This window comes from Indicator indicator, chromosome 31 (assembly GCF_027791375.1).
Source record: "Indicator indicator isolate 239-I01 chromosome 31, UM_Iind_1.1, whole genome shotgun sequence".
NCBI lineage: Eukaryota > Metazoa > Chordata > Aves > Piciformes > Indicatoridae > Indicator > Indicator indicator.
In genome coordinates, this window is record NC_072040.1 from 8086566 (window position 1) to 8114461 (window position 27896).

A 27896-nucleotide genomic window follows, 5' to 3' on the forward strand; every position below is an offset into this window, starting at 1 on the left:
TTAGTGGTACAGTCAACTGAAAACGCTTCACTACGTGTAGCTCTCTTCCTGCTGTCTTGCTAATTACAAACAAATTCATAAGTAGGCTATTGTGTTAAAGCTCTTATCAGTTGCAGTGTGTTGGGTATGCTTTTATGTGCCAGTAACTGGTTAGATGAAGACCTTGAAGTAGTAGCTGTTGAAACCTGTTCCTCACTCAGTATTTGCTGAGAAGCTGCAGTGACACTACTGAATCTCTCTTGTAGGAAATGGCAGCCGTGTCAGCTTTTCTTCAGCCTGGAGCTCCCAGACCATATCCTGCTCATTACATGGAAACAGCAATTCAGACCTATCGAGACATCTGCAAGTATGTTGCTTACTTTCATACTGATCCAGTCAAAGTTGGAAGACCTGGTGGTTTAACTTTCTTCCTCTGCACATGCCAGATAACTAAAAGATCACAGAATGATGGTGACTTTCTGAAGAGTGTCATAGAATGGCGGACCTCAGACATCGTCTACTCCCCACCCCAGGCAGGGATGCCTCTCAACTAGACTTGGCTGCTCAAGGCCTCATCCATCTTGACCTTGAACACCTCCAGGGAGGAGGCATCCACAACTACCCTGGGCAGCCTATTCCAGAGTCCCATCCCCCTCATACTGAAGAACTTCTTCCTAAGATTCAGTCTAAACCTACTCTCACTCAGCTTAACACCATTCTCCCTTGTCCTATTGCTAGACACCCTTATGAAAAGTCCCTCTGCAGCCTTCCTGTAGGATCCCTTCAGGTATTGGAAGGCAGCTATAAGGTCCCCCTTCTCTTCTCTAGGCTGAACCACTCTAGCTCCCTCAGTCTGTCTTCATAGCAGAGGTACTTCAGCCCTCTGGTCAGCTTTGTGGCCCTCCTCTGGACTCACTCTAAAGAGCTCTGTGCCCTTGTTATGCTGTGGATACCAGAACTGAATGCAGTATTCGAGGTGGGGGTCTCACAAGAGCAGAGTCAAAGGGCAGAATTGCCTTTCTTGTCCTGCTGGCCACACTCCTCTTGATATAGATACAATTTCCTTTCTGGGCTGCATTGTTATTTTACCTAAGGTAGCATGGAAGGGGATCTGTGCCATTCTTAATAGAGTGCTGATTAAACTTGTGTTGGATTTACCTGCTGGACTCTTGGACTTCCGGTTTATCAGAACATTTAGTTGATTGGATCGTTTTAGCTACTATTTTTATAAATATGATGCTGTTATCCAAAATGCCCTCAAGCTTTGATTTTTGGAAGCTGCTGTTCAGTAGGCCAAGACACTTAATGTGCCAGGCTGTATGTGGTTGTTTTTTGCAGGGAATGAACTTTCCTGTTTTTGACTTTAAGAAGGCTAAAAAGCAGAATGTCAGCCTGTTGAGATACGGAGAACATTTGTCAGATTTGAGGTGAAAAGTTTTCAGTGGTTTCTTTTGATAAACATTTACTAACACCTTTTTGGGTTTGGTTTTAGGAACATGGTTCTGGCTGAACGCTGCGTGCTGCTTAGTGCTGAAATCTTAAAAAGTCAAAGCAAATACTCAGAGGCAGCTGCTCTTCTGATTCGTTTGACCAGTGAGGTAAAAGACTTGGTAGCTTTTTCCACTGTGTTTACTTATCCAAGCACTTGGGGGTTACATTCTAATCCTTGCCTTATGATATTTTCTAGCCAAAGATAGCACATGAGCTGGCATAAAGCATGAAGAAAATTGTTTACACTGCAAATGAAAACGAACTGGTGCTTTGTAATCAAGTGACTTGTAATCAAGTGACACTTTAAGTGTCCTAAATGTGCATTTTTTTTTCCTGTGGCTTTATAATGAATTTCCTTGACATCTGCTTAGCTCTTGTATGACATACTTTCAGTTTAAGAACTCATGGGTTAAAAGCACTAGCATGGCTTGCCAGAGCCATAATGGATACTAGCCTACATAAAATTAGAAGTTCTCTATAGTTTAAGTAACTAAGGCATCAGTGGAGGTCAGCTGTTATGAATCATTAGAATCATACTGTGTAAATGAAAGCTAGGCTGAACACTTCTGTAATATTAATTGGTGGAGATTAAGCATAGAATTAGATTCTAACAGCCCAGAAAGTGTCTTGCTTGAAGAGGAGTGAAACAAATGTAATACTAATAGTAGTATAGTGTCTTCTATGTAGCTTGGAGGAAAGTAACTGGCAGTTAGTTCTAGCTTTGTGGTCAGCTGCACCAAATGTGATGCTTCTGAGACTTTTCCTGGAAGAGGTTAAGCATGGAATGAATTTGCTTAGTTGTGTAAGTTTCTCTCTCAAGTGTCTTTGTAGCTTCATTCTTGCTCTTTCAACTTAAACTTGCTACTAGAATTTGCGTGAGCAGTGTAGGTGATTTGAGCAAGAAATTTAAATATTATTGGTTCTGTGCAAACGTTTTACAACTTACAATTATATGCAGTGTGCTTGTGGTGCCTTTTGGCAGTTGCAAGGAAAATCTTCAGAGGATACTGTGGAGGTGTCTCAGTATATTTGTAGTCCATCACTGACTGCATAGAGATCACCTGTGGCAAAATCAAGTAGATTTTGTTCAGGTTGGTTAAAGCAATATAGCTGTGTCTGGGCATGAAGAATGTGATAATAAGAAATTTTAGCTTGTGAAGAAATCATCCTGGTTCTTGTGATACAAATTCACGAGGTTCCATTTCTCCTTTTGTTATTCTTTTATCATTTTAGAGCTCTTATTTCTTGTTTCTAGCCTTGATATCTGCAGGGAAATGGAGGGGGAAAAGATAGCAAGAGTGCTTTAGAGGTAATGGTGTTAGAAACTGTAGCCTGAGTAATTTAAAAAGCAGGAAATAGATCTTTTGTCACTCAAACTAAAATAGGTTGATACATAAAAGCTCTGCCCTGGAAAAAAACGACAGTGTATGTAGTATGTAACAGCGTGAAAACACTTCTAGTCTTACTTTCTTTTATATACACACATACATAAAATGTTTACATATAAAAGAATCTTCACCTTCACTGGACTGTCAGAGATTACTGTCCCTGTTAGCATTCAAATAAGGCCACTGTTACCTTTGTGTTTGTATTTAACTTTGAGGCTATTTTCTTTTTTACTTTTGAACAGGATTCAGATCTTCGCAGTGCACTTCTGTTGGAGCAGGCAGCCCACTGCTTTATAAACATGAAAAGTCCCATGGTTAGGAAGTTTGCATTTCATATGATATTGGCTGGCCATAGGTTTAGTAAAGCAGGCCAGGTAAGTGTTCTCTTTCAGAATGGGAAATATGCTTGGTGTTTGAAAACCACATTAAATATGTCCTTAGTCTGGAAAAAGATGGTTGATTCTGACACTTTTGTGTTAGTCAGAAGTGTACAGTTGTGTGATTTTTCTGAGTATGATCTCTGCATTGATCAGCTTTGTCTTCTATCTGAAATAATGCTGAAGATCATTGACTTGAAACTTCAGTGATGTGTGTTTTCATTTCTGGGTTTCAGTTTTATACACAGTGAAATACAAGACTTTCTATTTGGGTAAATGAGTATTCTTACTCCTGAGCTAAGAGTTGCAGGAGCTAAGAATTTGTTAAATTCTTGCTTTTTTTAGAATAATGGCAAAATTTAGGTATATTTTTCCTGCTGCCTCAACCACATGCTTTTTAGTGGAGTTGCAGGTGTGTGAATAGTTACTACAAGACAGACTAAAGCATCTCTTTATGACTGCTTAAGCTTAAGTAGCAATTAAACCAATACAGATCAGATTATTTTTTACTTTCATTCAAATTCCTGGGCAGGCAGCTTTAACTGTGGTAAATAAACTCAAGGTTTGTTGGACATAAAGCACACAAGTTATTTCTGCCTCGGTTGTGGGATAGACTCCCTGTTGTTTGAAACAAAGCCCTGAGTTTCTAGGGGTTGTTCTCCCACCCCACCCAATGTAATTTTTATTTGGTAAGGTTTTTCTGGGTTTTCTTCTATAAGGATCAAAGAAAATCTTGTGTTCTTGGCTTCTGTATTGAAAGTCTCAGATGTGAAGGATAGGAGGAGTATTTTTTCACCTCTCCTTGGTTTTCTTCATAGAAACTACTAAAAGAAACTGTCTGTAGTAGTTTCCATGTCTGTTTTTATGACAGGACAATACTGACAGGGAACTATTGGTCAGAATGTTTTTTTTTCTGTATTCTTTATTTCACTCCTTTGCATGCACTTTGTAAAGCTTTGACTTGGTGTTCATGTGACAGCTCTCTTGTTGTTTGTGTCTAATTCTTGTAGAGCAACACAGAGCACTATTTCAAAAGTAGTCTTCTCTTACTTGTGCTTTGAACTTACTGCCTCTTACACTAGTCTTGGAAAGCATGAACTTAATCTGAAGGCTTCGCTCAATACTGTCTGAACCACCATTTCTGTGCTTCATTTGGGGTTGGCTAGGTGCTCAGAGGTGTAGTTCTGCAAACATTACATGTGGCATAGTGGAGAGGAGTGGTAAAAACTTTCTGACTTACTGTTCAGGCTTCCTGATTCTGCAGTGACAATCAGTGGTGAATGGGATTGTTTGAGAAACTAGCTGGGTTGTTTTTTTTCTTGCAGAAAAGACATGCCTTACGTTGCTACTGTCAAGCCATGCAGGTTTACAAAGGGAAAGGCTGGTCCCTTGCAGAAGACCACATTAACTTCACCATTGGGCGCCAGTCCTTTACGCTCTGTCAGCTTGATAATGCTGTGTCTGCCTTCAGGCATATCTTGATCAATGACAGCAAACAGTCTCCAGCTCAACAAGGAGCTTTCTTAAGAGAATATCTTTATGTTTATAAGGTAAATGACTCTTCATTGTCTTCTTCCTTGAGTAATCACTAATTTTATTGCCAGTAATTTCCTGTTGGGTCATCAAATGATTTTCTGTCATACCTGCTTTGTTCCAGGGATGTTTTTTGTATAGTCAATATGTTCATTTTTTACTTCAGGCTTCAAAACACCAGATTTGCTGCACCTCATGTATTAAGTGTGCTTTCACTGGTGGGTAATAGCGTGACTCTTCTGTGCATGTTTTTTATTACAACAAAATGAGGATCATGGCTGAATTGCAGCTTGTGATAGTTCAGTTTCTGTTAGAGGAAGTGTTTTCTTTTGATCAATTCATCATGTTTTCTGAGGCTTTTGATAATAAATGTTTAATAAAGACTAGGTAGTCTGACACCTTTTCTGTTAGTGTAAAGTATCCCTATCCATGTAGTAGTGAATTTTGATCTATGAAAACAGATATTAAAGAATAAGTGACTCGGAGTTGGCTATAAGGTCATGAGTTATTCTGGGCTGTGGTAGTGTAGTGCATTGTAGGGTGTTCAGTGCTGGTAGCATCACACAATTTGCAGCCATGTAGTTACTCATTGTCTTCCAAAGCTTGTAAGCCATTTTTGTGGTGTTTGCTAATTTATGGTAGACCCTACTCAGGTTTGAGTCCACAGCTCAGCCGTGGTGAGCTTTGTGTAATGGTAGTGGTGTAGTAAACGGAGTTTATCAGATTCTGAGTTAGTCAAGCTTTGCATCAAATACAGCTTGTACCAGCAATGCAGCCTCAATAGTGATTAAAGTGCTGGGTTAAAAGACTTCTCTCTCTTCCATAAAGATTTCATGAACTTTAAACTCTTTCTTGAAGAAATATTACTTCAGACTGCCAAAGCAGAAGAAACTATCAAAACAGTTAGTTGAAATGATTCATTCCATCTTCAAAATACTACCTGTTCACTGGTAATGTGCAGCATGGGCACTGTGTATTTGCAGACTGGCATGACCCTCTGTTTTCCTCCTCTGCTCCAGAACGTAACCCAGCTATCACCTGATGGTCCCTTACCACAGCTTCCTTTGCCGTACATCAACAGCTCAGCAACCCGTGTTTTCTTTGGGCATGATAGAAGACCAGCAGAAGGTTAGAAAATTTTATGTAAAGACACTGAAGTCCTTTATTTATGGAACCAAAATACCTGCAAGAGTTGGTGTCATGAAAAAAACCAAAAACAAAACAAAAAAACCCCAACAAAAACCATAAAACGTAAAACTGATGTGACAAGGTAGCTGCTTAAATAAGATTTCAGAAGAAAAGCTTAGTATCTACTTGCTAGATGGTTTCAGGTTTCCTCTGTGCATGAGGCCTCTACGTACAGATGTGTTGATTTCCAGGTTTTCATAGTTGGAAAGCTGCAATGCAAGTGAAAGGGATTTTTAATGCTTTAGCAAATGCTAGACACTAGTGCCAGTGACAGAAATTAGCTTTATAGTTAACTTTCTCCCGGATGAAATGTTTGAAACACCAATTCCTGAATGTAAAGTGGAAATTCTTACAAAAACCAGGGCTGTACTGTGGGGCTGTGGCCTCCCATAAAGTAAAAACCTGTAAGTTCAGTATACCATGTGGCATGAGAAAATCCTGGAATTCCACAATTTGCAAAAGGAAGTCGTCTCAAATTCTGCTCAGTGTTGTCTGTCTTGTGTGCTTTCCAAAATGTCTTACAATTCACTTAGTGACTGTTGTTTTGAATTACAATTGAGAACTTAACATATTTTAACAATGCTTTACATGACCAGTGCAGCTGCTGCTGCTCTCCTCATCTTCTAAGACTGCTTTATTCATCCTAGGTGAAAAGCAGGCAGCTACACATGTAAGTCTGGATCAGGAGTATGACTCGGAGTCATCCCAACAGTGGAAGGAGCTCGAGGAGCAGATTGTTTCTGTGGTAAACAAAGGGACAATACCTTCAAACTTTCAACCAACACAATTCTGCTTAAATCGCTACTCGGATAACTCCAGATTTCCACTTGCTGTGATAGAAGGTAAAGTGAAGATTTAAACACTTCAGAAATCAAGTGAGATAGGTGAATCTGTATAATACTGTTGTAGATTGAAACTAACATTCTTGAGTAACTTGCTTGCACTTGAATGCTTTGAGTTAGGTGAACCTTCAGGTTGTGGGAGGGATAACCTGGAGGCATTCAAGATTCATGCATTAGGAAGAGGGTGGTGGAACACTGGAACAGGCTGCCCAGGGAGGTGGTGGAAGCCCCATCCTTGGAATACATTCAAGGTCAGGCTTGATGGGGCTCTGAGCAACCTGATCTAGTTGGGGATGTCCCTGCTCAGTGCAGGGGGGTTGGGCTAGATGACCTTTAGAGGTCCCTTCCAAGCCAATGCATTCTATGATTCTCCTTTCTTGCCCTTTTTTAACAGAGCCAATAATTGTAGAAGTGTCCTTCCGAAACCCTCTGAAAGTTCCACTCCTTTTAACTGACCTTTCATTGCTGTGGAAGTTTCAGCCTAAAGACTTCAATGCAAAGCATGGTGGAGAAACAAAAGAGCTGGTAAGGAAAGTTTCATCCTTTTTCAACCAAAACAAAGAAGTAAAAAATAATTTACTGTGCTGGAAATACAGTGATTTGGATACCTTTGAGGAACTACTTACTGCTGTTTAAGACTTCAACTAATACTGCCAAAACTTCCCTCCAAAGGACTATTCTCGCATTGGTGTTTTCAAGGTTTGAGTATGTTCTAATACTGCATACTACAGCAAATTCTTTAATAATTTGGTTCCCTGGCCAAAGGCATTTGGAACATAGTGATCAAGAATGATGGGTGGAACATCTCCCTTCTGAGGAAAGCTGGAGGGAGGTGGGTCTCTTTAGCTTGGAGGAGACTGAGGGGTGACCTCATTCATGTTTATAAAGATGGGAAGGGCAGTGTTGGGAGGACAGAGCCAGGCTCTGCTCAGTGATGGCCAATGATAGGACAAGGGGCAAAGGTTGCAATCTGGAGCAGAGGAGGTTCCACATGAACGTGAGGAAAAACGTTTTCACTATGAGGGTGAAAGAGCCCTTGAGCAGGCTGCCCAGAGAGGTTGTGGAGTCTCTTTCTCTGAAGACGTTCAGAACCTGCCTGGATGCATTCCTGTGTGACTTACTCTAGGTGATCCTGCTCTGACAGGATGATCTTTCAAGGTCCCTTCCAACCCCTAACATTGTGTGATTCTGTGATGTCCAAAGGTATTGTAAATGTTTGCCATAGTTATAAATGTAGTTTCACATAACTAAGCCTATAGTAACCATACACTTTCCCTTCCGTTCTGCTCAAGACTGCTACTTTAATGATACAATAAATACTTCTGTATCAGTGAAATTGACTTGGAATTGTTCCTGTTTGTAATAGTAAATCTTGAATTTCTCTCTGAAGGAAATGTTTATTGAGCACTCTAGCTGCTGCTTCAATCCAGAAAGCCTGAGAAGCTGGGCATACAGCACCTGCTGGTCCCAACTGTCTGCAATTTGAAATTTGTGTGGGTTTTCTTCCTGGAAAGGTGTAGCCAGTAGTATTTGCAGCACTTTTTCTACCTAGTATTAATGACATCTAAAAGTTGTTTCTTGTTTTCAGGGAGCATGCAATGATGATACGATAGGAACTGAAGCAATAGCAGAGTTTTTAATTAACAGTGAGGAGACAAAAGTGGTAAGTACTGCACTTTGTTCTAAAAATAGTCTCTTTGGTGTTGATCTTTAGGATGGAGTTCAGACTCATGATGATCTGAACTTAATGCTGATGTTACAGAAGACATTACTGGTACATGAAGTACTGGAACTTTGGAATTTATCAGTGTGTGTGTGAGTATCTGAAGGGAGGATGCGACAGGACAGGAAGCAGTGGGCACTGACACACACAAGAGGCTCCATCAGAACAGCAGGATACAGTTGTTTGGGATTTTTTTTTTCTCTTGTGTGTTGTTGTTGTTTTTTGCTGGGATGGCACAGGCTGCCCAGAGAGATTCTGGAGTTTTCCTCCTTGAAGATACTAAAAGCCGTTTGGACATGATCTTGGGCAGCTTGTTCAAGTGACCCTTGTTGGACAGGAAGACCTCCAGAGATCCTTTCCCACTTCAACTATTCTGTGATTCTGCCTCTGTTAGTTTAATTTTTGTTACAGTGTAGGATTCTTTTCTAATGTAATGAGCATGTCTCAAGTGGGACTGTTCTGGTGAATTCTGTGTATGTAAAATTTGGAATCCAGTAAGGGCCTAGTAGTTGTATCCAGTTATATCTGACATAACTATAAAGTAAATGTAGCTGTGAGTGTCTTTAGCAATTGGATATTTAAATGAAATAATCCTTTTTTTCTAGTAGCAACAACAACAAAAATTTAACATATCTCCACAGGCAAGACTAAAGCTCTTTCCCCATCAAACAGGGGAGCTACATATTCTGGGAGTCGTTTATAATCTTGGCACTGTTCAGGGTGCTGTGACATTAGATGGGATAGATCCTTCTGTTGGATTACAGACAGGTAAGTAAGTGGTGTTATTCCCTTAAATGTTGTGTCTCTGGGAGGGGCAGTCATGGCTTCTGCAGAGTAGAACTGAATTCTAGTATTTAATAGTTGATTATTGCAGCACAAAGCCCTCCTTCAGGTAAGGATGTGGGAAAAAGGGAAACGACTGTAACAGGAAAAGGATGGATTAGCATCTGCAGCAATTCCATGAGAGAGGAAGTAACCTCTGCCAAACCCATACTTACTGATCCTTTTAAATCTCTGGAAATTCTGAAACCACTTTTAAAAATCCCCAAATTTAAATAATCTCTCTCTGTGCCATGTTGATTTATAACAACTTTCACTGACTCTGTTGACATTCCTTTTTCTACTGGGTTTTTTCACCTTGTTAGCTTTTAACTTTCACTTGAATATTTCACTGAAGTTCTTTGCATAGATTCCCAAATTTAAATTTGGCTCATATACTTTTTTTTTTCCCCCATCTTCATTCTCTTTTCTTTGTCTTAGCAACTAAATGACTTGAGTGTGTGTGAATTGCATGTTGAGTGTGTGTGAATTGCATGTTGAGTGTGTGTGAATTGCATGTTGAGTGTGTGTGAATTGCATGTTGAGTGTGTGTGAATTGCATGTTGAGTGTGTGTGAATTGCATGTTGAGTGTGTGTGAATTGCATGTTGATCTGGTTTGAGTCATTCATCTGAACCTCATGGAAAATTTAGTTGAGAAAATGGGGATTTGAAATTGTCTCAAAGGAAAAATAAATCTTACTTAGCTGTCTATGAAATGGAAGCCTGTAAAATAAAGAACACTTGGAGACTAGTGGTCTTTAAAGGAAATAAAAATGTTTTGGGTGACTTTTCCAGCTTGGTAGAAATTGGGAAAGGAAATAAATACATCACCTTCATGCTCTGCCTTCTCCTCTCTTATAATCAAACTATTAAAAGGTGAAGTCCACCACAACAGATAACTGGCTGTCTGAACTCACACTGCCTTGTGTCACAGTAAGCTATAAGTAGTCCTTTGTCAGTCATGTAACTTAATCAATGAACACTTCGTGTGCCCCATAACTGGAGAATTAAGATGCTTTTTGAGATTGAGTTAGGCAGCTTTAGATCATGTCTCAGACAAAAAAAGAAATTGTTAAAAAAAAAAAAAAGGCAATCAATAAAACTTGGAACAATTGTTTCAGGGAAGTTTGTTGCCAATGGGTTATCTGTAAGAGGACGACAAGACTTAGAAATCCAAGGGCCTCGACTTAATAACACAAAAGAGGAAAAAACATCTATTAAGTATGGACCTGATCGGCGTTTGGACCCCATTATTACAGAAGAAATGCCTTTGTTGGAGGTAGGTAGTCACATTCTACTGGTGATTTTAAGCAAATAGCTGAATTTAGAGCTTATCAATGTGATTCTGACAATGAAGTTAGGCTTTGTTAACGCCTAAATCAGTTAATTTCTGATCTGTTATTGCCAAACTTGTGTGGGTTTTGAGTCAAGTGAATCTTGAAGCTTGCAAATTAATATCCTTCTGAAGCTCTTATATTCCCTTTAGAGTTTTAGTTGGCAACAGCTTTTGTAACCAGATATCAAGGTGAGGGAGAACAGGCAAGGAATTTTTTCCCTGTTTGCTTACTGTTCATCTTCAAGTTGGTTAACACAGTGATTTTCCTTTCTAGTGTGGTCAAACCGGTTAATACCAACACTCTATAGACTAGATTATTTCAGCTGGAAGGCATCTACAGTGATCAGCCCATCCAACTGCCTGAGCAATTTAGGGCTGGCCACGTTTAAATTTGTCTAAATGCCTCTTAAACCCTGACAGGCTTCGGACATCTACCACCTCTCAATAAGCCTGTTCCAGTGTTTGACCACCCTCTTGGTAAAGAAATGCTTCCTAGTGTTCAGTTTAAATCTCCTCTGCACAGCTTTGAACCATTCCAGTCTCTTTTTGATGATACCTAGTGATAGGATAGGGCAATGGACTTAATCACAAGAAATTCCATCTCAACATGAGAATTTTTTTACTGTGAGAGTGGTGGAGCACTGGAACAGGCTGCCCAGAGAGGTTGTGGAGTCTCCTCTGGAGATCTTCAACACCCACCTGGTTGCATTCCTGTGTGACCTGTCTTAAGTGGTCATGCTTTGCAGGGCTAGTGGACTTGATCTTTGGAGGGTCACTTCCAATCTCTGGCATTGTATGATTCTATGATTCCCATGAGTCCTATCACTGGATACCAGGGAGAAGAGATCATCACCTTCCTCTCCATATCACCTCCTCAGGAAGCTGTGGGGAGCCATATGGCTTAAATGTGTTGGTGGTTGTCTTCCTGCACATTTGTGCCTTGGCTCAGTGCTCAGGTTTTTCTCTTCTGTTCTCTCCCATACAGGTGTTCTTTATAAATTTTCCAACAGGACTTCTCTGTGGAGAAATCAGAAAAGCCTATGTCGAGTTTGTGAACGTAAGCAAGTGTCCTCTAACCGCGCTGAAGGTCGTGTCCAAGCATCCAGAGTTTTTTACCTTTGGTGGAAACACTGCTGTCCTAACACCACTGAGTCCTTCAGCTTCTGAGAACTGTAGTGCTTACAAGACTGTTGTGACAGATCCTACCTCTGTGCGTACAGCACTGCTGTCTTCAGCTTCTTCCTTAGACTTTGGGCTCGGCACAGGAGCTCAGCCTGAAGTAATAAACGTCCCACTTCCTGATGCTGTTCTTCTTCCTGGGGCTTCAGTGCAGCTGCCGATGTGGTTACGAGGACCAGATGAAGAAGGTGTTCATGAAATTAACTTCTTGTTTTACTATGAAAGTATTAAAAGACACTCAAAAATGTGGTAAGTTTTTAATCTGCTTTTATTCTGTCATACGTAGTAGACGTTACAAACAATGTGAGCATAAATTCCTCCTGAATCTCTTTTCGTTGCTGTGGTGATGTTAAAGTGTTTAGTTATCTGCTACTCTAAGCAAGAATTTTGATTTGCTGTATGATCTGATTTCCATATGGAGGGAGGGCCATGAAGATGATTAGGGGACTGGAGCTCTGCCTTGTGAGGAGAGGCTGAGGGACCTGGGGCTTTTTAGTCTGGAAAGGAGAAGACTTAGAGGGGATTTAATAAATGTTTATAAATATCTGAGGGCTGGGTGTCAGGAGGGAGGGGACAGGCTCCCTCTCACTTGCGCCCTGTGATAGGACAAGGAGCTGCAGCACAGGAGGTTCCACCTCAACACAAGGGGGAACTTCTTTACTGTAAGGGTCACAGACCACTGGAACAGGCTCCTCAGAGAGGTTGTGGAGTCTCCTTCTCCAGAGACTTTCAAGGCCTGTCTGGATGTGTTCCTTGGTGACCTGAGCTAGATTGTATGGTCCTGCTCTGGCAGGGGTGTTGGACTGGATGATCTCTTTGGGTCCCTTCCAACCCCTGACATCCTGTGATCCTATGGTATAGTCTACACTGCTTCCATCAGAGTGGCAATTATTAAAATAATTTAATACAAGAATGCTGTTAATACAAACTGTTAGGATTTAGCACATCTTTGAGGCACAAGGGTGGAAAAATCATGACTTAACTTGTTTCTGCACACTATAAAACAAAAATCTTGTCTACTTGGAACAGAAGCTTTTGTTCTTAGTTAAAATATGGTGAGTACTCGTATTATGATGAAGGAGGGATTAAATGCCATTTTGACTTGCTATTAAGTTTCTTTTTGGACTATCTTGAGACAGTGGACAGTCAAGTTTGACACCACAAGCTAACAAGTGGTGCTTTCATTGAACTGTACTTGAAAGGTAGCAAGCTTACTTTTGATGACAGGTTCTGAACAGCAGTGCTGGTTGTTCAGAATGTCTTTTTCTTTTTCTTTTCCTTTCTTTTTTCCTTTTCTCCTCCTTCCTAGTCATAGAGTATTAAGACACACTGCAGTTATTTGCACTAGTCGGTCTCTGCATATTCGAGCAACTGTCTGCAGAAGTAATGCACTTGTAGATGAAGAAGGCAGAGGGGACAATATGTTGGTGTTTGTGGATGTAGAAAATATCAATACTGTAAGTACTTGTTTTAAATTCTAATACTCTTCTAAAGCTCAGCTAATGTGTGTCACCAGTAGAACCAGAACTTAAGTAAAGCCTTTTCAAACTACTTTGCAAACAGTAAGTAAACCTCATGTATTTCATCACTCCAGTTAGTGTTGGAAAGAATACCAACATGAGATTATATCTCAGCTCTCTGGAAGTCTTCTATAACTGTCTCTCTCCTAAGCAAACTCCAGCACTGTAGTTCAGAGTGTTTCTCCTTGTGGGAAGATTTTGCTCCAAAGTCCTGAATGTTTTTGATAACTTTCAAGACAGAGAACCTGAGACAACTTGTGCCTCCCACAGCCTTCAGTGAAAACCTTGATGTAATTAGTGGTAATGTGAAGTCAGCATTTGAACTGCAGCTTGAAGGAGGCATCTCTGTTTACTACCTAACTCAAAAAGACATTTTTGCAAATACAATACAAATACAGATATACCTGCTGTGGGCTAGTGACTTAGGTGAAAATATTTCAGTTTTTCATACCATGCTACTTGAAATTTACTCATGTTTTTAGTAAAGCTGCTGCTATGTCTTTCAGCCAAGAAAGCAAGGTAATGGGATCCTCTGTTTATAGACACTTAGCTACTAGTGGAATCACTGAGCTGATTTTTCATTTTAATTTAAAGGTGTGAACACTCTGGTTTTTCTTCAGCTACGGAAGTGAATATTGTCCACACCTATGAGGAGGAAGGAAAAAAGTACTTACCAAGTTAACAGATAACACTTTTACCACCACCACCTCACTCTTTCCAAGAAGGAAAACCAACCTCATAAAATACTTTTTTTTACACACACACACAATGAAAACAAAGCAAAACACACCACCACACGAAGTCCTTCAATTCCTGGAATTCATGACCTAGGAATTATCCTAAAATATCCTTAACCTAGGTTGCCTTGCAGACTGTGTTCTGAGTGGAGTTACAAGCCTAGTTGTCTTAATTTAAAATACTACTTTGTGGGTATTTTCCTGTGTTTCATCTTCATGTGGCTCTATTTACTGGAATTGGAAGTTGCTGTGAACTGGGACTGTTTTGTTACAGTGGGTCTTAAATTTCTTCTTGTCTCTCATTAGTACTCTGTAATGGATGATGAGAATAATGAGTTGAATTAAGATTCTAACAGGGCCAACTTGTAGTCAGCACTTCTGTACAATGTTGAGCATCACAGCTGTGAGTGTTCATGTCTGACAGAACTTTTGCTTCTTCCATAGAGCGAGACTGGTGTTAAAGAATTCCACATAGTGCAAGTTTCAAGTAACAGCAGGCACTGGAAGCTTCAGAAGTCTGTTAAGGTCTCTGAAGACAAAGGTGTGTATCTTTACCACCCAAATGCTGGCAGGTCTAGCTTCTGACTGGTAAGCAGATGAAAGAATCTTAGGAGGAGTTGAATTTGGCTTTCAAAATAATTTATTTCTAAACACTTTATGCCTTTCATTCTACAGCCCTTCCTTTTTTAGTGTTTCAAGAAAAGTATATTTACAGATAACTTTTAGACTAATTTTACAAATGGGCTTAACTTAGAGGTGAATTATTTCTGTGCTGTAGAGAAATCTGTGGCTGGGTTGACTTCCAATTTGCCTCATGAGAATTACATTTTAGGGTTGCTTTACTGCTAGTTAATTTATATCAGTGATAAATTTAATTGATGAGCAGAAGACTTGACAAGTGCTCCATTCAGTTATTAGAAAAATACCCAAATGGCTCTTGCTGTGTCCTGCCTTAGCTAATACAAGCTGCTAATCTTGGAAAAGGCAAAAAAGTGCTGTTATTGTATCTGACAAATGTGTTCTTGACTTGTATGCTGACATTTTATGTACTTAAAAATTATACCAGATGTATAATCCTCTGGTATTAATACTGAGGATGAAGCAGATAAACTGAATTTTTGTCTTCCCTTCTTTCCTCCTTTCTCTGTGTCATCTTTATGTGTTAAAGCTCACTTACTGCCCTAGGTGTAGGTGGAAAAGGTCAGCAGAAGTTGTACCTTCTTTACTACCATGCATACTACTGCTTGATTAGTTGTGCTTCTTGAGTGTCGTCCCGGGTGTTTATTTGTGATGTGTAAAGGCAGACTTCTGGCTAATGAGGAGGGAAAAAAATCTCTTGCAACGTTTTTCTTTCAGATACTAAACTTGCTAGCAGAGAGCGAGCAAAGTTATGCTTTAAAGCAGTGAGATGCAAAAACTCAGAAGGTAAGTTCTGTCCTGAAGAAAATAGGATGCTGTATGCTGAAGCTGTGGCTGTTCATGATGCTGAAACATTGTCTTCTCTTTTTATCCCTTAGAAAATTACACCTTTGCAGACATTGTCTTTGGAAACGAACAGGTAGGTGAGCTGGCACTGCTGCATGCTTTGCTTTGTGCAAGGTAGCCCTGCCACGTGCAAGTATCCCAGCTGGAATCCCTTTTTAAAACTGAAAAATGGGAGCAGTGCTTTCCTAGTTGGGAAGTTGAGTTTTGCACATAAAAAAAACTATTGGTCTTCTAGGTCAGCTTGCTTTTTTTACAGAGAGAAGATGAGCCTAGTGTAGGCTGGGTGATAGTCTGGAGTTTTAAGTTCCCAGCTCCACAACTGAGTTACTTTGGGGATGCTGAGTATTTTGCTAATGTTTTTCCTTCCTTTCCAGCTCCTCAGAGCAGTTGTTTTGAGTATTTCCCAGTCCTCAAATTCTCTAGTAGAGATCTGTGTATTTCCCAGTTCCCTGGTAGAGATCTGTGTATTTCCCAGTTCCCTGGTAGAGATCTGTGTATTTCCCAGTTCTCTGGTAGAGATCTGTGATGTCAGATTCTTCTATATTTTTTTCCTAATTACATTTTCACTAAGATTCAGTTAAAAATTCTAATTACAGCTCATTCTGAAAACAATCTGGAATTTCAAAGCTACTGCTTTAGATTGCAGGCAGTTCAAGGAATCTGTTTCTTTGCATTTTCTTAAAGGTTCTGGACTATCACACTCTCTTAATCTTTTTTGTTTTTCAAGCATACACTTATTTTTTGGAGAAGAATCCTTTTTGGCAAATGAGCTTGGCCTCAGCAAATGCTTTCCCAAACCCTGAAGGAAAGTAGGCCACTTGCATCATGTCAGGAATCTACATTAACATAGTGGATTTAGTTTGCTGGATGTCAGGATGCTTATTTTATGCCAAGTGCACATTTTCCACGCATGCATACAGCTTTTGAAAGCCAAGGAAGACCTACTCACTGCCATCTTATTTTATAGGAATATAAATTTTTGTTAGGCCTAAAAAACTGAGGTAGATGATTCCTCTTTTAAAGTTGGATGAGCTGCATGAACTTCATCTTTCTTGTAAGAAAATACTCTCTAGTGCAGGGACGTGGGGATGGACCTCCCTTCTATATAGTTACTCCAAAAGCATTCTGCTAATGCAATGATTAGCAGCTCTGCAACAGCATATTCTGGGAAAGTTAACCTTTTTTGAAGGGGAGGGATTAGAAAGCTAAAGTTTCTTAATTCATCTGCTGTCTTTAAGTATTATTGCTGTCAGCCATCAAACTTTTGGTGTTGGAAAAGCTCAGCACAAAGGATGACAAATGTGACAAACAGCACAGTTCTTCTGGCTGTGGCATTTATCATGGGGAATAAACTGTGCAGTCTCTTGTCTGCTATTGCTAGCAAAATGTCTGCTCCTGACTTGGGGAAATAATTCTAGCTGTCTTGAAAATATTAACAAGCAGTAGGGACTTGCATGTGAGTTGGTTTGTGAGCAAGTTGGATGCTTCAGCTCTCTCTCCACGACACTTGATGCATCACAGTAGGCTTTCTGGTGGCAATAAACAAATCCTAAAGCTCTAGTTTTAGGCAAATTATAGAATCATAGAATGGCTTAGGTTGGAAGGCACCTCAGAGATCACCTACTCCAATCTCCCTGCCATGGGCTGGGATGCCTCAACTAGGCTCAGCTATTCCAGGCCTCATCCAATCTGGCCTTGAACACCCCCAGGAAGGAGGCATCCACAACCTCCCTGGACAATCTTTTGCAGTGTCTGGCCACCCTGATACTGCAGAAACTATTGCTGTTTCTCTACCTTAGCTCATTAGTCAGGAGTGACCTCTAACAGGGCAAGCACAGAAACCAAGAGGTGACATTGTGTAAGTTTGTAATGGGAAGCAGGGCAAGATAATGGAACTGCAACCCTACAGTGCTAGGCTGTGTTAGAGTAACTGAAGTCAGCTTGCATCCTCTTCTCAGAGCACTTTCTTGCCTTTTTTTTATTTTCTTGCAGATAATAAGTTCAGCCAGTCCTTGTGCAGACTTTTTCTTTCAAAGCTTGTTCTCTGAATTTAAAAGAACACATGTGCAATCTCATCCTCATGTATCTCAAAGGGCTGCCAAGCAATCATTTGATGAGACAGTCAGATTGATACAAAGATGCAATGAAGTCGATTTGAACATTGTTGTGCTGTGGAAGGTAAGTATGGCTGTGTGTCTTTGTGGTCATTTGGTCATGGAATATGGCTGTTAGAAAAGAATTCAATATGGACTCATGAACATTTGTATGGATTTCTTTCCGAAAGCTGGTGAATGAACAAAAATTGTGTCAAAAATCAAAGACAAGAGCTGTCACTGTAATAAGTATGCTTAAGTGGTTTTACATTACTCTGTATGCACCCAGTTCTTAGAAATTCTCTTCTCAGAAGGGAAAAATCTGAAATCTTAAACCAAGAGATTTGTTAATGCTTGCTTTTATCATAGACCTGTAAGAGTGACTCAGTCTATTTTGCAGAAGAGGATCTTATTTACCAGAATGCAAATATGAAGTAGTAGAAATTGGCAGCCTAAATTTCAGCTGTTGCCTTGTGCTTGCAAAATGAAAAGCATGCACATAAGTCATGCTAGCCTGTAGATCTTGAACAGTACATCTTCCACTTAAGTTGTGAGGAAAGTCAGCAGTTCTGTGTTTTGAAGCTCATGGTATTTTCTGCTTTGCTGATGTCTTTATGTTGTGTTCTGTAGGCCTATGTGGTGGAAGACAACAAACAGCTTATTTTGGAGGGCCAGCATCATGTTGCCCTTAACACAGTTGGGAAGGAGGCTCTTTCCTTTCCTCAGAAGCAGGTAATCCAGTGTGAAGTTTTCCTTTATAATTGCTTCTTTCCCAAAAGAGACTTGATATATTTTCTTGTATTTTCTGGCTGGTGTTCGCTGGTACTGAAAACCAGGAAAACTTAAGAACTGACATCTGAAGAGGACTTTTTCCACACCTCACACTGTAAAAAAAGCTTTTTGCACATGCGGATTTAAGCTGTGCTTAGCAATACTATATTGTAGATCTAATGTCAGCTGCTCCCTCTGGTATTTATTATCTTTAATGTCTTAAGGTGTATGTGGAACAGCAGATCACACTGTAGGCATCAAAATCTAGGAGTGAGAACAATGGAATTTTGAGGTCTGGTTCTAGCAGATGGGTGGGAAGAGACAGAACAGGGCTGAGTCAACATCTGCATCCTGAAATAAATGAGTGAACATGCTAGGGGCAGATATTTGTATTTCTTTCTGGATGCACTGGAACTCTGGTGGTCAGCATTAAATTCAGTTTTAAACTTTAAAAAATGAATGAAAGAATAAAAGAATGAATCCAGCCACTAGCAACCTGGAGGATCCCAATGCACCCTCGATTTGTTTTGAGGAATATTAGCCTTCTCTGTGTATAATCTGCTTGAATGCAGTTGTAATGGCATTAATTGATGAGAAAGATGCTGCATTGATTGTTGTATTCACTTTCTTCAGTGTAAGGAACATTCCTTTGAAACATTTTGTTGGAAGCAGAAAGACATCTGCATTGTGGTGCAGTTGAAGTCTGCTATCAGGATAATGGTTGTTTATAATAAATCTGTGAAGTCTGTGTCCTCATGATAACCAAAGCCCAGATTTAACTTGGATTTTAAAAGCCTCTAACCTCAAGACTGCTAAGGATTGAGAAATTCCATACACCATGAGGTGTGGTGTAAGAAATGAAAGTTTGAGACTTTGCAGCACTTTACTTCATTCATTCCACATTTAACATTTAAAAGTATCCCCCAGATAAGATGAAATGAGGCTAGGTAGAGCAAATAATACACATAATCTATTAAGGATTGCATATTATCTTTGAATTGTCTTGCTCTTGCATTAAAGTTACACCAGCAGTGAAAAGCTGTAGGGGGCAGAAAATCTAACCCAAAACATGACTTCTGACTGAAGATTTTCAATAAATAGTGTTGAGACTTACTATAGCATTCAAATGATTTGTCTTGTAAATCTTTATTTATTCTCTAGGTCATAAACAGGGATGGAAACTCTAGACTGTTTCTGAGTGTCTGATGCTGCCAGTGTAGCAGTTGTTTTCTGTGGTCTAGACAGCAGAGGGAGATGGAGGTGCATGCTTTTTACCAACACACGTTGCTTATCAGTTCTTAAATGATAAAGGGCTGCTCAGATCTGCTTGCAGAATTTGCTTGCAGACTCTGAAAAGGGATAAGAGCCAGCTCTCTTGTTGTGTTCTGCTTCCCTTCTTCAGCTTCTTTCTTCTTGAACTGCCTCTGCTTCATGCTGTTGCAGACAGCAAAAGAATGTTTGTATCTCTGGCAATACAGCCATCCCCAACCAAGAGCAATCTCACAGTGCACAGGGGGAAAGCACAAACAAGATAATGTCTGCACTTTTTTGTGTGTGTAGTCTGAGAAAAGACTCAAATCTTAGTTGAATTCATCAAATAATTACACAAAGCAAATCAAGATAGCATACTCTTGTATTTTGGTTACATTCTTTGTACCAGTTGGCTTTTGCTTTGTCAGTTATGATGTATCTCAGACTAATTCTTGCAGGTTTTTAAGGATTTGGTTGGGATTTATAGAATCTTGTAGAACTGTTGAGGAAAATAAAGCTGCAGTGAAGCACTGTAGTAGAGGAGCAGTAGATCTGCATTCATTGTGTTTCTCAGGTTCTTCCAGCAGTTGCTGGTAGATTGGTAGTTGGATGAACTAATATAAAGTCATCTTTATCATATCTCTGAGATGTTGGGCTGCTGATTGAGATACAAGGACAGGTGATTACTTCTCTGCTTGGCTCATTGTGGATCATGTAATGGACACAACAGGGATGTGGACAGACAGCAGGATGTGATTATTGCTGTATCACAGGAGTGTGACTTGCAATAAAATCAAGAAAAACCTCTGGTTTCTATACACAAAGTAGCGGGGCATAGGGGAGGCTTAAAATCTCTCTCTAGGTAAAATTTCTGTAGGTATCCACACAAAAAGAAGGAAAATGACAATAAAATTCTATACAGCCTTTACTTGGATGCTCAAATGCACGTACAGCCTTTCCTTCTATTGGCTCTTCAGAATGGAATGGTGAATTCTAAACTTATTCTCCCCAAGACAATAACTACTACAACTTGGAAGTTTATTGGTTTTCTGTCATTGAGTACAGAATTATTTGTTCTTATTTACACTACATGTTGTTTGTTTGTTTTAATTTAACTAAACTGCCTTTGAGCTTAGGTTACTGGACACAGACTTAGCAGGTGATGTGTGAACTACTGACATCTTTTATGTTCTAGACATTTGTAACTGTGACACACACTATGCTGAAAGAAGACTTAGTATTGACTCTGTTAAAGCATTTATTTGTTTTATATAGAAAGCTGTCTGAATGATATGGAAAACATACATCTTCCTGTCTTGTCTTGAAAAAACAGCCTTTTGGCCATTTCTAGGGGGAAAAAAAGCCAAGTAGTTGATTTCCTTGAATCAGAAGCATAAAAGGTACTATAAAGTGATAGATTATAGTCACCAGCAGCCATGTGAGGAATAAATCACATGAGGTGTTAGTGAACAGATCTGAGCACATGTGCTAGCAAGAGCTGTTGGAGTGCAAGCAGTAAAAGCCTCCCTAATAAAAATCAGCTGGGTATTTGTAACTAATGGCTGTTCTTCTTTGGCAATGCTATGGGTTCTGCTTCTCTCCTGAAACTTGCTTTCAGGAATTATTTTGTTTTAACTGAAGGTCCTTTTGAGTGCATCCAAAGTGCAGCTGTTCAGTCTCTTGTTCTTGACCCCTCTGCCTTATCTTAGCAAAAGGGCAAAATCTTCAAATAGTTTAAACATCCATTCACAGTCAGGGCTGTTGATCAGTCTTAGTTCTTATTTCTGTCTCCCATGTTCTTCTAATCTTAAAGGTCTCTTCCAACCAGAAAGATTCTATGAATTCAATTCAAAAGATCCCAATGAAAAGCACAATTCAGTATGGTGGGATGGAGGTGGTAGCTTGAGGCTGGGACATTTGCCACACTTCCGATTGGCAAAGACTTCACACTGCTGGTGGGTGAGAAGCAGCCAAGAGTCACTTGGGTGTGCTGGCATGATGAGAATATCCATGCTTCTGAAACAGTGTGAGTGTACACATTGCTTTGACTGAAGTCTAGATGAGAGAAAGGTTCCATGGGTGTGGTCAAGCACAACCCACAACAGATGCTGTCCCCATCCCCCCCTGTTTTCATGGTGCTCTCATAACATGGATACCTTCCACGCAGAATTAGCGTGCTCCAGGACTGCCTCTGTGCTTCTGTGTTGCTCCTTCAGCCCTGTGGATTAGACCAGTGCTAGCCCAAAATCCATACAACTCATACAGTGTGGCTACAGGCCTTTTGGCAGTGTGGCACTTCAGAGATGATAACTTTTGCTAACGTTGATTCTTAATGTAGATGCAACTCAGAGGGGTCTTAGTAAAATACTATTCCTGGAGTCGTCATTTCTGTAGTGAGGAGCTAGAATGAACATAGATGAGCCACATGGTGATGGAAACCAACTTAAAACTGAGGTTTAAAGGGGAAGTTCTCTGATTTTAAAATAGGAAAGGGAGAAAGACAAATCACTTAGGTTCTGTATGGTTCACTCTTATTCAGTTGCCTTCACTGCTTTTGCTCATGCTTAGTGTTGTTCAGGGGTTTCCTGTGTAGGTTCCCTTCTGTGCTGTCCCTTATTCCTGACTGAGCATCTTAACAATCCTTTTGGATGTGTGTAATTTGTGATTTGTGGGGCAAATGTGCTGAATTTCCTTACTGCTTGGGAATCAAATTGTGGTGGGTTTTTTGTTTGTTTCTGGTTTAAGAGCACATTGAGACAGTCATTGACAAGATGAGTTTTGAAATTGAAAACTTTCACTTGTCTAATATTATGTAGAAAAATCCTTTAAAATGGTGGTGAGAAGATGTCAGCATTTCCATCCATCTGGTGGAGAGGGAGAACTTCTTGGTTTGAAAGGGTGTTCTAAGAGATTAAGGAACCTGTTGTGGTCTGTGACCTCTGACACATGATGCAAAAGATGGAATGATCAAAATATCATCTGTCAAGCTCATCTGTCCCTCTAGCAGTATGTGGGGATGAGACCTTCAATTTGCAGCATCACCATTTTTGGAAGGCAGTGTCTTGACCGTTGTTGTGGCCTTCATGTGTATGATACACGGTGCTTCTTGTCTGTTGGACACTTCTGGAGGCTTTGCAAGAAAGCATAATGAGCCAACAAGCAGAGGCTTTAGCTGTCAGAACTTTGGGCTTTGCCTTTAAAAAGGCAATGCTCCATTTGAGCTAGGAGTCCAGCAACCAAGTACCACCTGTTTTAATTCTTGTGTTTGTTCTGCCTGGTGTGTATTTTGAAGGGAGGGTGAAGGTGCCCAAGTAGATATGGGCATCTTTGTTTTGTTTGGAGGCTTGATCAGTTTCCCAAGTTCTAGAGGAGGGCAGTAGTTTAATGCATCCTTAAACTCAGCATTTCCTATTAGCCCCCTCAGCCATATGCTCATCTTGGTTACCATTCAGAAATGCTTAGTTCTCCCCTGAAGCATTAGGTAAGAGGACCATGTACTAAATGCCATGTCTCAGCCTTTGTTCTAGGTCCAGAGTTCCAAAAGCCCTAGACTTTGAGCAGCTGAACTTGGAGACACACAGACATCTGTTCTGAATCTGACACCCAGAGGCTGGCTGCACTTAATGCTTAGCTCTGTGATGGTAACTGGGTAATCTTTCTGCTTTCCAGTCCTTCTGTAGAGGTGTGATATCAGAACTAAAGGTTTGAAATATTAACAACACTCTGCACTTTCACCAGTAAATGTGCCTGCTGCATTTCATGATGTCCTTGTCTGTTTGTAGAGATAATCCTTCGTGTTTGTCTTTTGTAGGGATTTAAAAAAATACTCGGGAGTTCTGATTGGGAGGACTTGGAACAGGTAATGGACTCTAGGGCTAACTGCAGTGTGTAGGACACTGATCTGTGGTTGAAGAGGCACTGAAGAATTGGTTGGACTGAAATTCGGAGGGGAAAGAACACTTTAAAATGAAAACCTGTAATCTCAGTTCTGGAAGCCAGTGTGTCAATTTTCATTGAGTTAGGTACCCACAGGGTAGGGTGGAAATACCAAATAAATTCATCAGCTACAAAGTATTTCTATGTTGCTGTGAAATGTCTTTTTTTCCCTTACTTTTTAAAAGCACCCTTCTCTTCCTCTCAAGAGGGAAGAATTACAAGCCTAAAACATTGGATATTTTCCTAGTATTACCAGCACAGGCCAACACTGACTGAGACCTTCATACCTGTTGCAGAATGCTCAGTCTCTCTCTTATTTTGAGTCAGGTTTTGTTGCCTGTAGCATTTCTTTTCAATCCAAAAGGTACAATCCATCACCCTTAAGCAAAAGAGGTTACTTTGCTACATTGTGCTGACTTAATGGTGGCTTTTAAAAATCTTCTTTCTCTTGCTTTTAGTAGTTGTCACATTTACTGCTCAAAGTCATTTTAATTTTAAAGGTGAACTTTTTGCCGACTAGGTTCAGGAGGGAATAAAGGAAAATAAATGCTGTTTGCAAAACAGATTTAGATGCTGTAGGACAGAGTTTCTGTAGTGCTGGCCCAAATGCAGCCTGCTTGCCTCATTTGTTGGTGTATCTTTCTGTATCTGATATATTCTGCTTCAGAGATTGATTATGCCACAGGGTTAGGATGAATCCCAAGTAGTGTGGCAGTCTTTGATTTGGGCTTTCAGCTGGGGACAAAGGTAACTTTGATACCTGCAACAGCTTGCTAGGCAGTTTTTAAGATGCTCTGCATTATTAAATCCTTCTGTCATCATTAGCATGTTCCTAGAACCTTTTGCATTCTTTACTTTGGATCTCTTTTGTGGGACTTGGCTACTGGCTTTCCTGTTGTGAACTTCTCGGGGCAGGTGATGGATTTTAACTGTTAGAAACAAACCAAACCCAAGCACTTACAAACCACAGCCACAACAGCATGCTTTTGTGAAACTTGCACAGTGTTTCCACAAGCAGCTGTGTGATCTGTTACCATCTTTTGAGACAGATAAACACATCATCTGAGTTCCTTCAGTAGCACACAAAACACACTGGAAAACAGCTGTAAGTTTTGTGATGTCATAGACTTAATCTCCCTGGAGGCATGGAGAATTGTAGCTTCTGTGACTGAATTTCTTGTGTTGTGTTGTTGCACAGTACCTTATGCCATTTTAAATGCCATTCTGAATTTGTGTTTCAGGAATTGCCAGAAATGGTTCTCCTCAAGTTTTTTCGGCCAGAAAGCACACCAGTACCTGCAAGACCAACACCAGAACAGCTTTCTAATCTTATCAAGACAAGTCTTCATTACCCAGAGTCTTTCAGTCATTCTTTTCATCAAAAAAGGTTTGTGAAACATTTTCCTTTAGAAACATTTGAATCATAGAATGGCTTAGCTTGGAAGGGACCTCAGAGATACCTACTCCAAGCCCCCTGCTATGGGCTGGGACACCTCTCAACTAGACTCAGTTGTCCAAGGCCTCATCCAACCTAGCCTTGAACACCTCCATTGTTAATTTGATGCAAATCACTTGCTGCCTCCATAGAGCTGTTTCAGATGCAGCAGTTTGTGTTCCTGCTGTGAATATCTTGGGGTCTTTCTCACTACAGCGTTATTTATAAAACCAATCATGATCACTGAGCACAAGCAGAATATCAACTGTAACTGTGTTAGTTTTGTTCAGGGTAAAGGCTAACACCAGCTGTTTGGGCACTGTACTGGCTAAAACTTTAGGCTGGATGCTGGCAATTTCTCCACAGGGCAGTGCAGAAGGAGAGTACCTATACAAAACATGCTGACCAGTGCTTCAGAGTAGCATAGTGGCCCATGTTAGCCCATGCTGAACTAAGGTACTATTCATGCTCTCACTGCTCTTTCTCAACTGGACAAAGGGAAGTGCTAACTTCATTTGGCCCAGCTGAGCCACTGCCCTTTGCTTCAAAAGCTTTTGTTACAAAAGCTCTGGTCAGTGTAAATGATGATATTGCTGTGCACCCTGTCTGACTGTTGCATAATGGATAACTGCATGTTAATTTTATGTTGCTTGAAGGTGTATAATTAAGACTATCCAGAGTAAGAGGTTTTTTCCTTTACTGTGGAACTATTTCTCTTTGCAGCCTCTGTCTGGTGCCTGTCACTCTCCTGCTTTCCAATTGTTCCCAGGCTGTTGTAGATGTAATGATTGATTTGAGGCATAAAACAACAAGGTAATGTTAATAAAATAAGATTATTTTTTTTAGAACCCTTCCTAGTTTTGGGGAGTCTTGTAATGTTTTAATTGTATCAAAGACCTAGAATAGGGTTTTTTCTAGCAGTAGCTTCTTTGGAAAAAAAAGGAAGGTGATAAAAGCTTGATATGGTCAAATGGGAGTCTTCACTCAGTGCTCAGTTTTACTTCTGACTATTGCTGAGACAAGACCTTGAATTGTGACTCTCAAATGGTTAAACTCTGCAGATCTTCTCTAGGGAAGTGGAAGTGCTTTTGAACTAGTGAAACCTGAGCTTCAGCAATCTTACCTAAGTGCAGCTCTGTCTATATATAAGTATAGATTAAAACTGTTACCCTTTCAAATTCTAGCTTTGTCTTGCTAGAAAAAACTGAATCTTTTAAAGATAAAGAGCAGGGTGGTGGTGTGAGAAATAAAGCAAGCACAATGCATTTGGGGAAGGCAGTGGCTTAATTACTGCAGGCAGTAAAAAAGACTCAACAGCTTCCAAGGTGTCATCAAAGACAACTGAGGGTGGGCACTGCCCATCCAAAATGACCAGAACTGTAACTGAAGTTCCAGTTCCTGGCTTTTGGAAAGAGGTTTTTGGAAAGCATTAACAAGCATCTCTTTGTAAGGGGCAGTGATGGACACAGTGTGTTCTGGCTGCTTGGGAAAGCTTGGTGTTGAGGGAATTCTGTAAGCTGCTAATACAGAGAAATAAGTTCATTCTCCTCTCTTTCAGCCCAGAAGCACTGGAATTCCACGGATCTTTCACATGGCTTGGGCAAACCCAGTACAGGCTCCAGCTGAAAAGCCAGGAGGTGTATAGCCTCCAGCTGAAAGCTTGCTTCGTCCACACAGGTGTCTACAACCTTGGAACCCCCAGGGTGTTTGCCAAGCTAGCGGACCAAGCGACTCTCTTTGAAACGAGTCAGCAGAACTCCATGCCTGCACTGATCATCATCAATAATATCTGACCACTTCCTAAAAAAAGAGATCACACTTAAAAGACAAAAATAAATGGGATTCTTTTCTTCTGTTGCTGGTTGACATTTTACTGCAGTTTTTGGAAATAGCACCTCAAACACCTAACTTGTTACTAAAGGTTGTGTAGGAAGGCAAATAGTCAACTCTTCAGACTCTTTTGTCTGTTTGTTTCTCAATGCAACGCAGGTTGGACTGAAAAGAAGTTTATCCTTTTATAATGTGTTTCTTCTCTGGTAATTAAGATCTTCATAACACAAAATACTCCTTAACTCCAAATCTGAACACGTTTCTATGTCCTGTGCCCTGGCAAAACGACGACTTGGCTGCTGTTACAACTTCCAGCATGGTGTGTTAATGTTTGTGGCTGTATTAGGATATGGTTCAGGAAGAGGAAACCCTCACTGGCTTCTTCCTGTCTGAAGCCATTAATCATGGTAAATCCCAACCCTAATGTGAAGTTCAATAAGGTGTCTCAAACCCACTTCTGTTCATCAGTTCTGCAGTTCAAAGCTTTTTGGTTCGAGTTTTCATGTTTATGGAAACCTTTCAAGGTTTGCACACAAGCCCCACCTAAGGTGTTGCAAAAATGTCTTCAACCAGTTTTGAGTATTTTCTCATTCATCTCACCACAGAATGCACTATTACACAACCATGGGATTGTCACTGAAATTGTCACTTGCTTTATGATGTAACTATAACAATTGATCTGTTTTAAAAAAAATCTACTCCAGATTTTCAGGAAATGTATTATATTTATAACAGATGTACTGTAAATAGAATAAAACAGACACCATATTCATGATGGACTTGGGGCCTTTTTTTTTCCTTCCTTTTTGTGCAGCTGCAGCAATCTCCAGGTGTAGATACATTCTGTACTGAGGCCTTGAGTAACCTGGGCTAGTGGAAGGAGTCCTCACCTGTGGCAGGGAGGTTGCAACTAGATGATCTTTAAGGTCCTTTCCAATCCCAACCATTCACAGGATGTTAGGGGACACCCTGCCAGAGCAGG

The 27896-nt window shown here is 40.3% G+C and overlaps 1 protein-coding gene across 1 annotated transcript in view; it reads left to right on the forward strand.

Moving 5' to 3' along the window:
- The window catches only part of TRAPPC8 (trafficking protein particle complex subunit 8), a 49611-nt gene extending 21943 nt beyond the window's left edge, over positions 1–27668 (forward strand). Inside the window, exons 10-29 of the mRNA XM_054394782.1 lie at positions 246–346; positions 1472–1577; positions 3101–3232; positions 4561–4785; positions 5788–5896; positions 6604–6798; positions 7193–7323; positions 8387–8461; positions 9163–9289; positions 10463–10620; positions 11663–12105; positions 13166–13313; positions 14558–14654; positions 15470–15538; positions 15631–15671; positions 17591–17776; positions 18322–18423; positions 24891–25036; positions 25808–25897; positions 26643–27668. Of these exons, the coding sequence (XP_054250757.1) occupies positions 246–346; positions 1472–1577; positions 3101–3232; positions 4561–4785; positions 5788–5896; positions 6604–6798; positions 7193–7323; positions 8387–8461; positions 9163–9289; positions 10463–10620; positions 11663–12105; positions 13166–13313; positions 14558–14654; positions 15470–15538; positions 15631–15671; positions 17591–17776; positions 18322–18423; positions 24891–25036; positions 25808–25897; positions 26643–26877 (2916 nt within the window). The 3' untranslated portion in view covers positions 26878–27668. The remainder of the gene's footprint in view (positions 1–245; positions 347–1471; positions 1578–3100; positions 3233–4560; positions 4786–5787; positions 5897–6603; positions 6799–7192; positions 7324–8386; positions 8462–9162; positions 9290–10462; positions 10621–11662; positions 12106–13165; positions 13314–14557; positions 14655–15469; positions 15539–15630; positions 15672–17590; positions 17777–18321; positions 18424–24890; positions 25037–25807; positions 25898–26642) is intronic.
- The last annotated feature ends 228 nt before the right edge of the window (positions 27669–27896 follow it).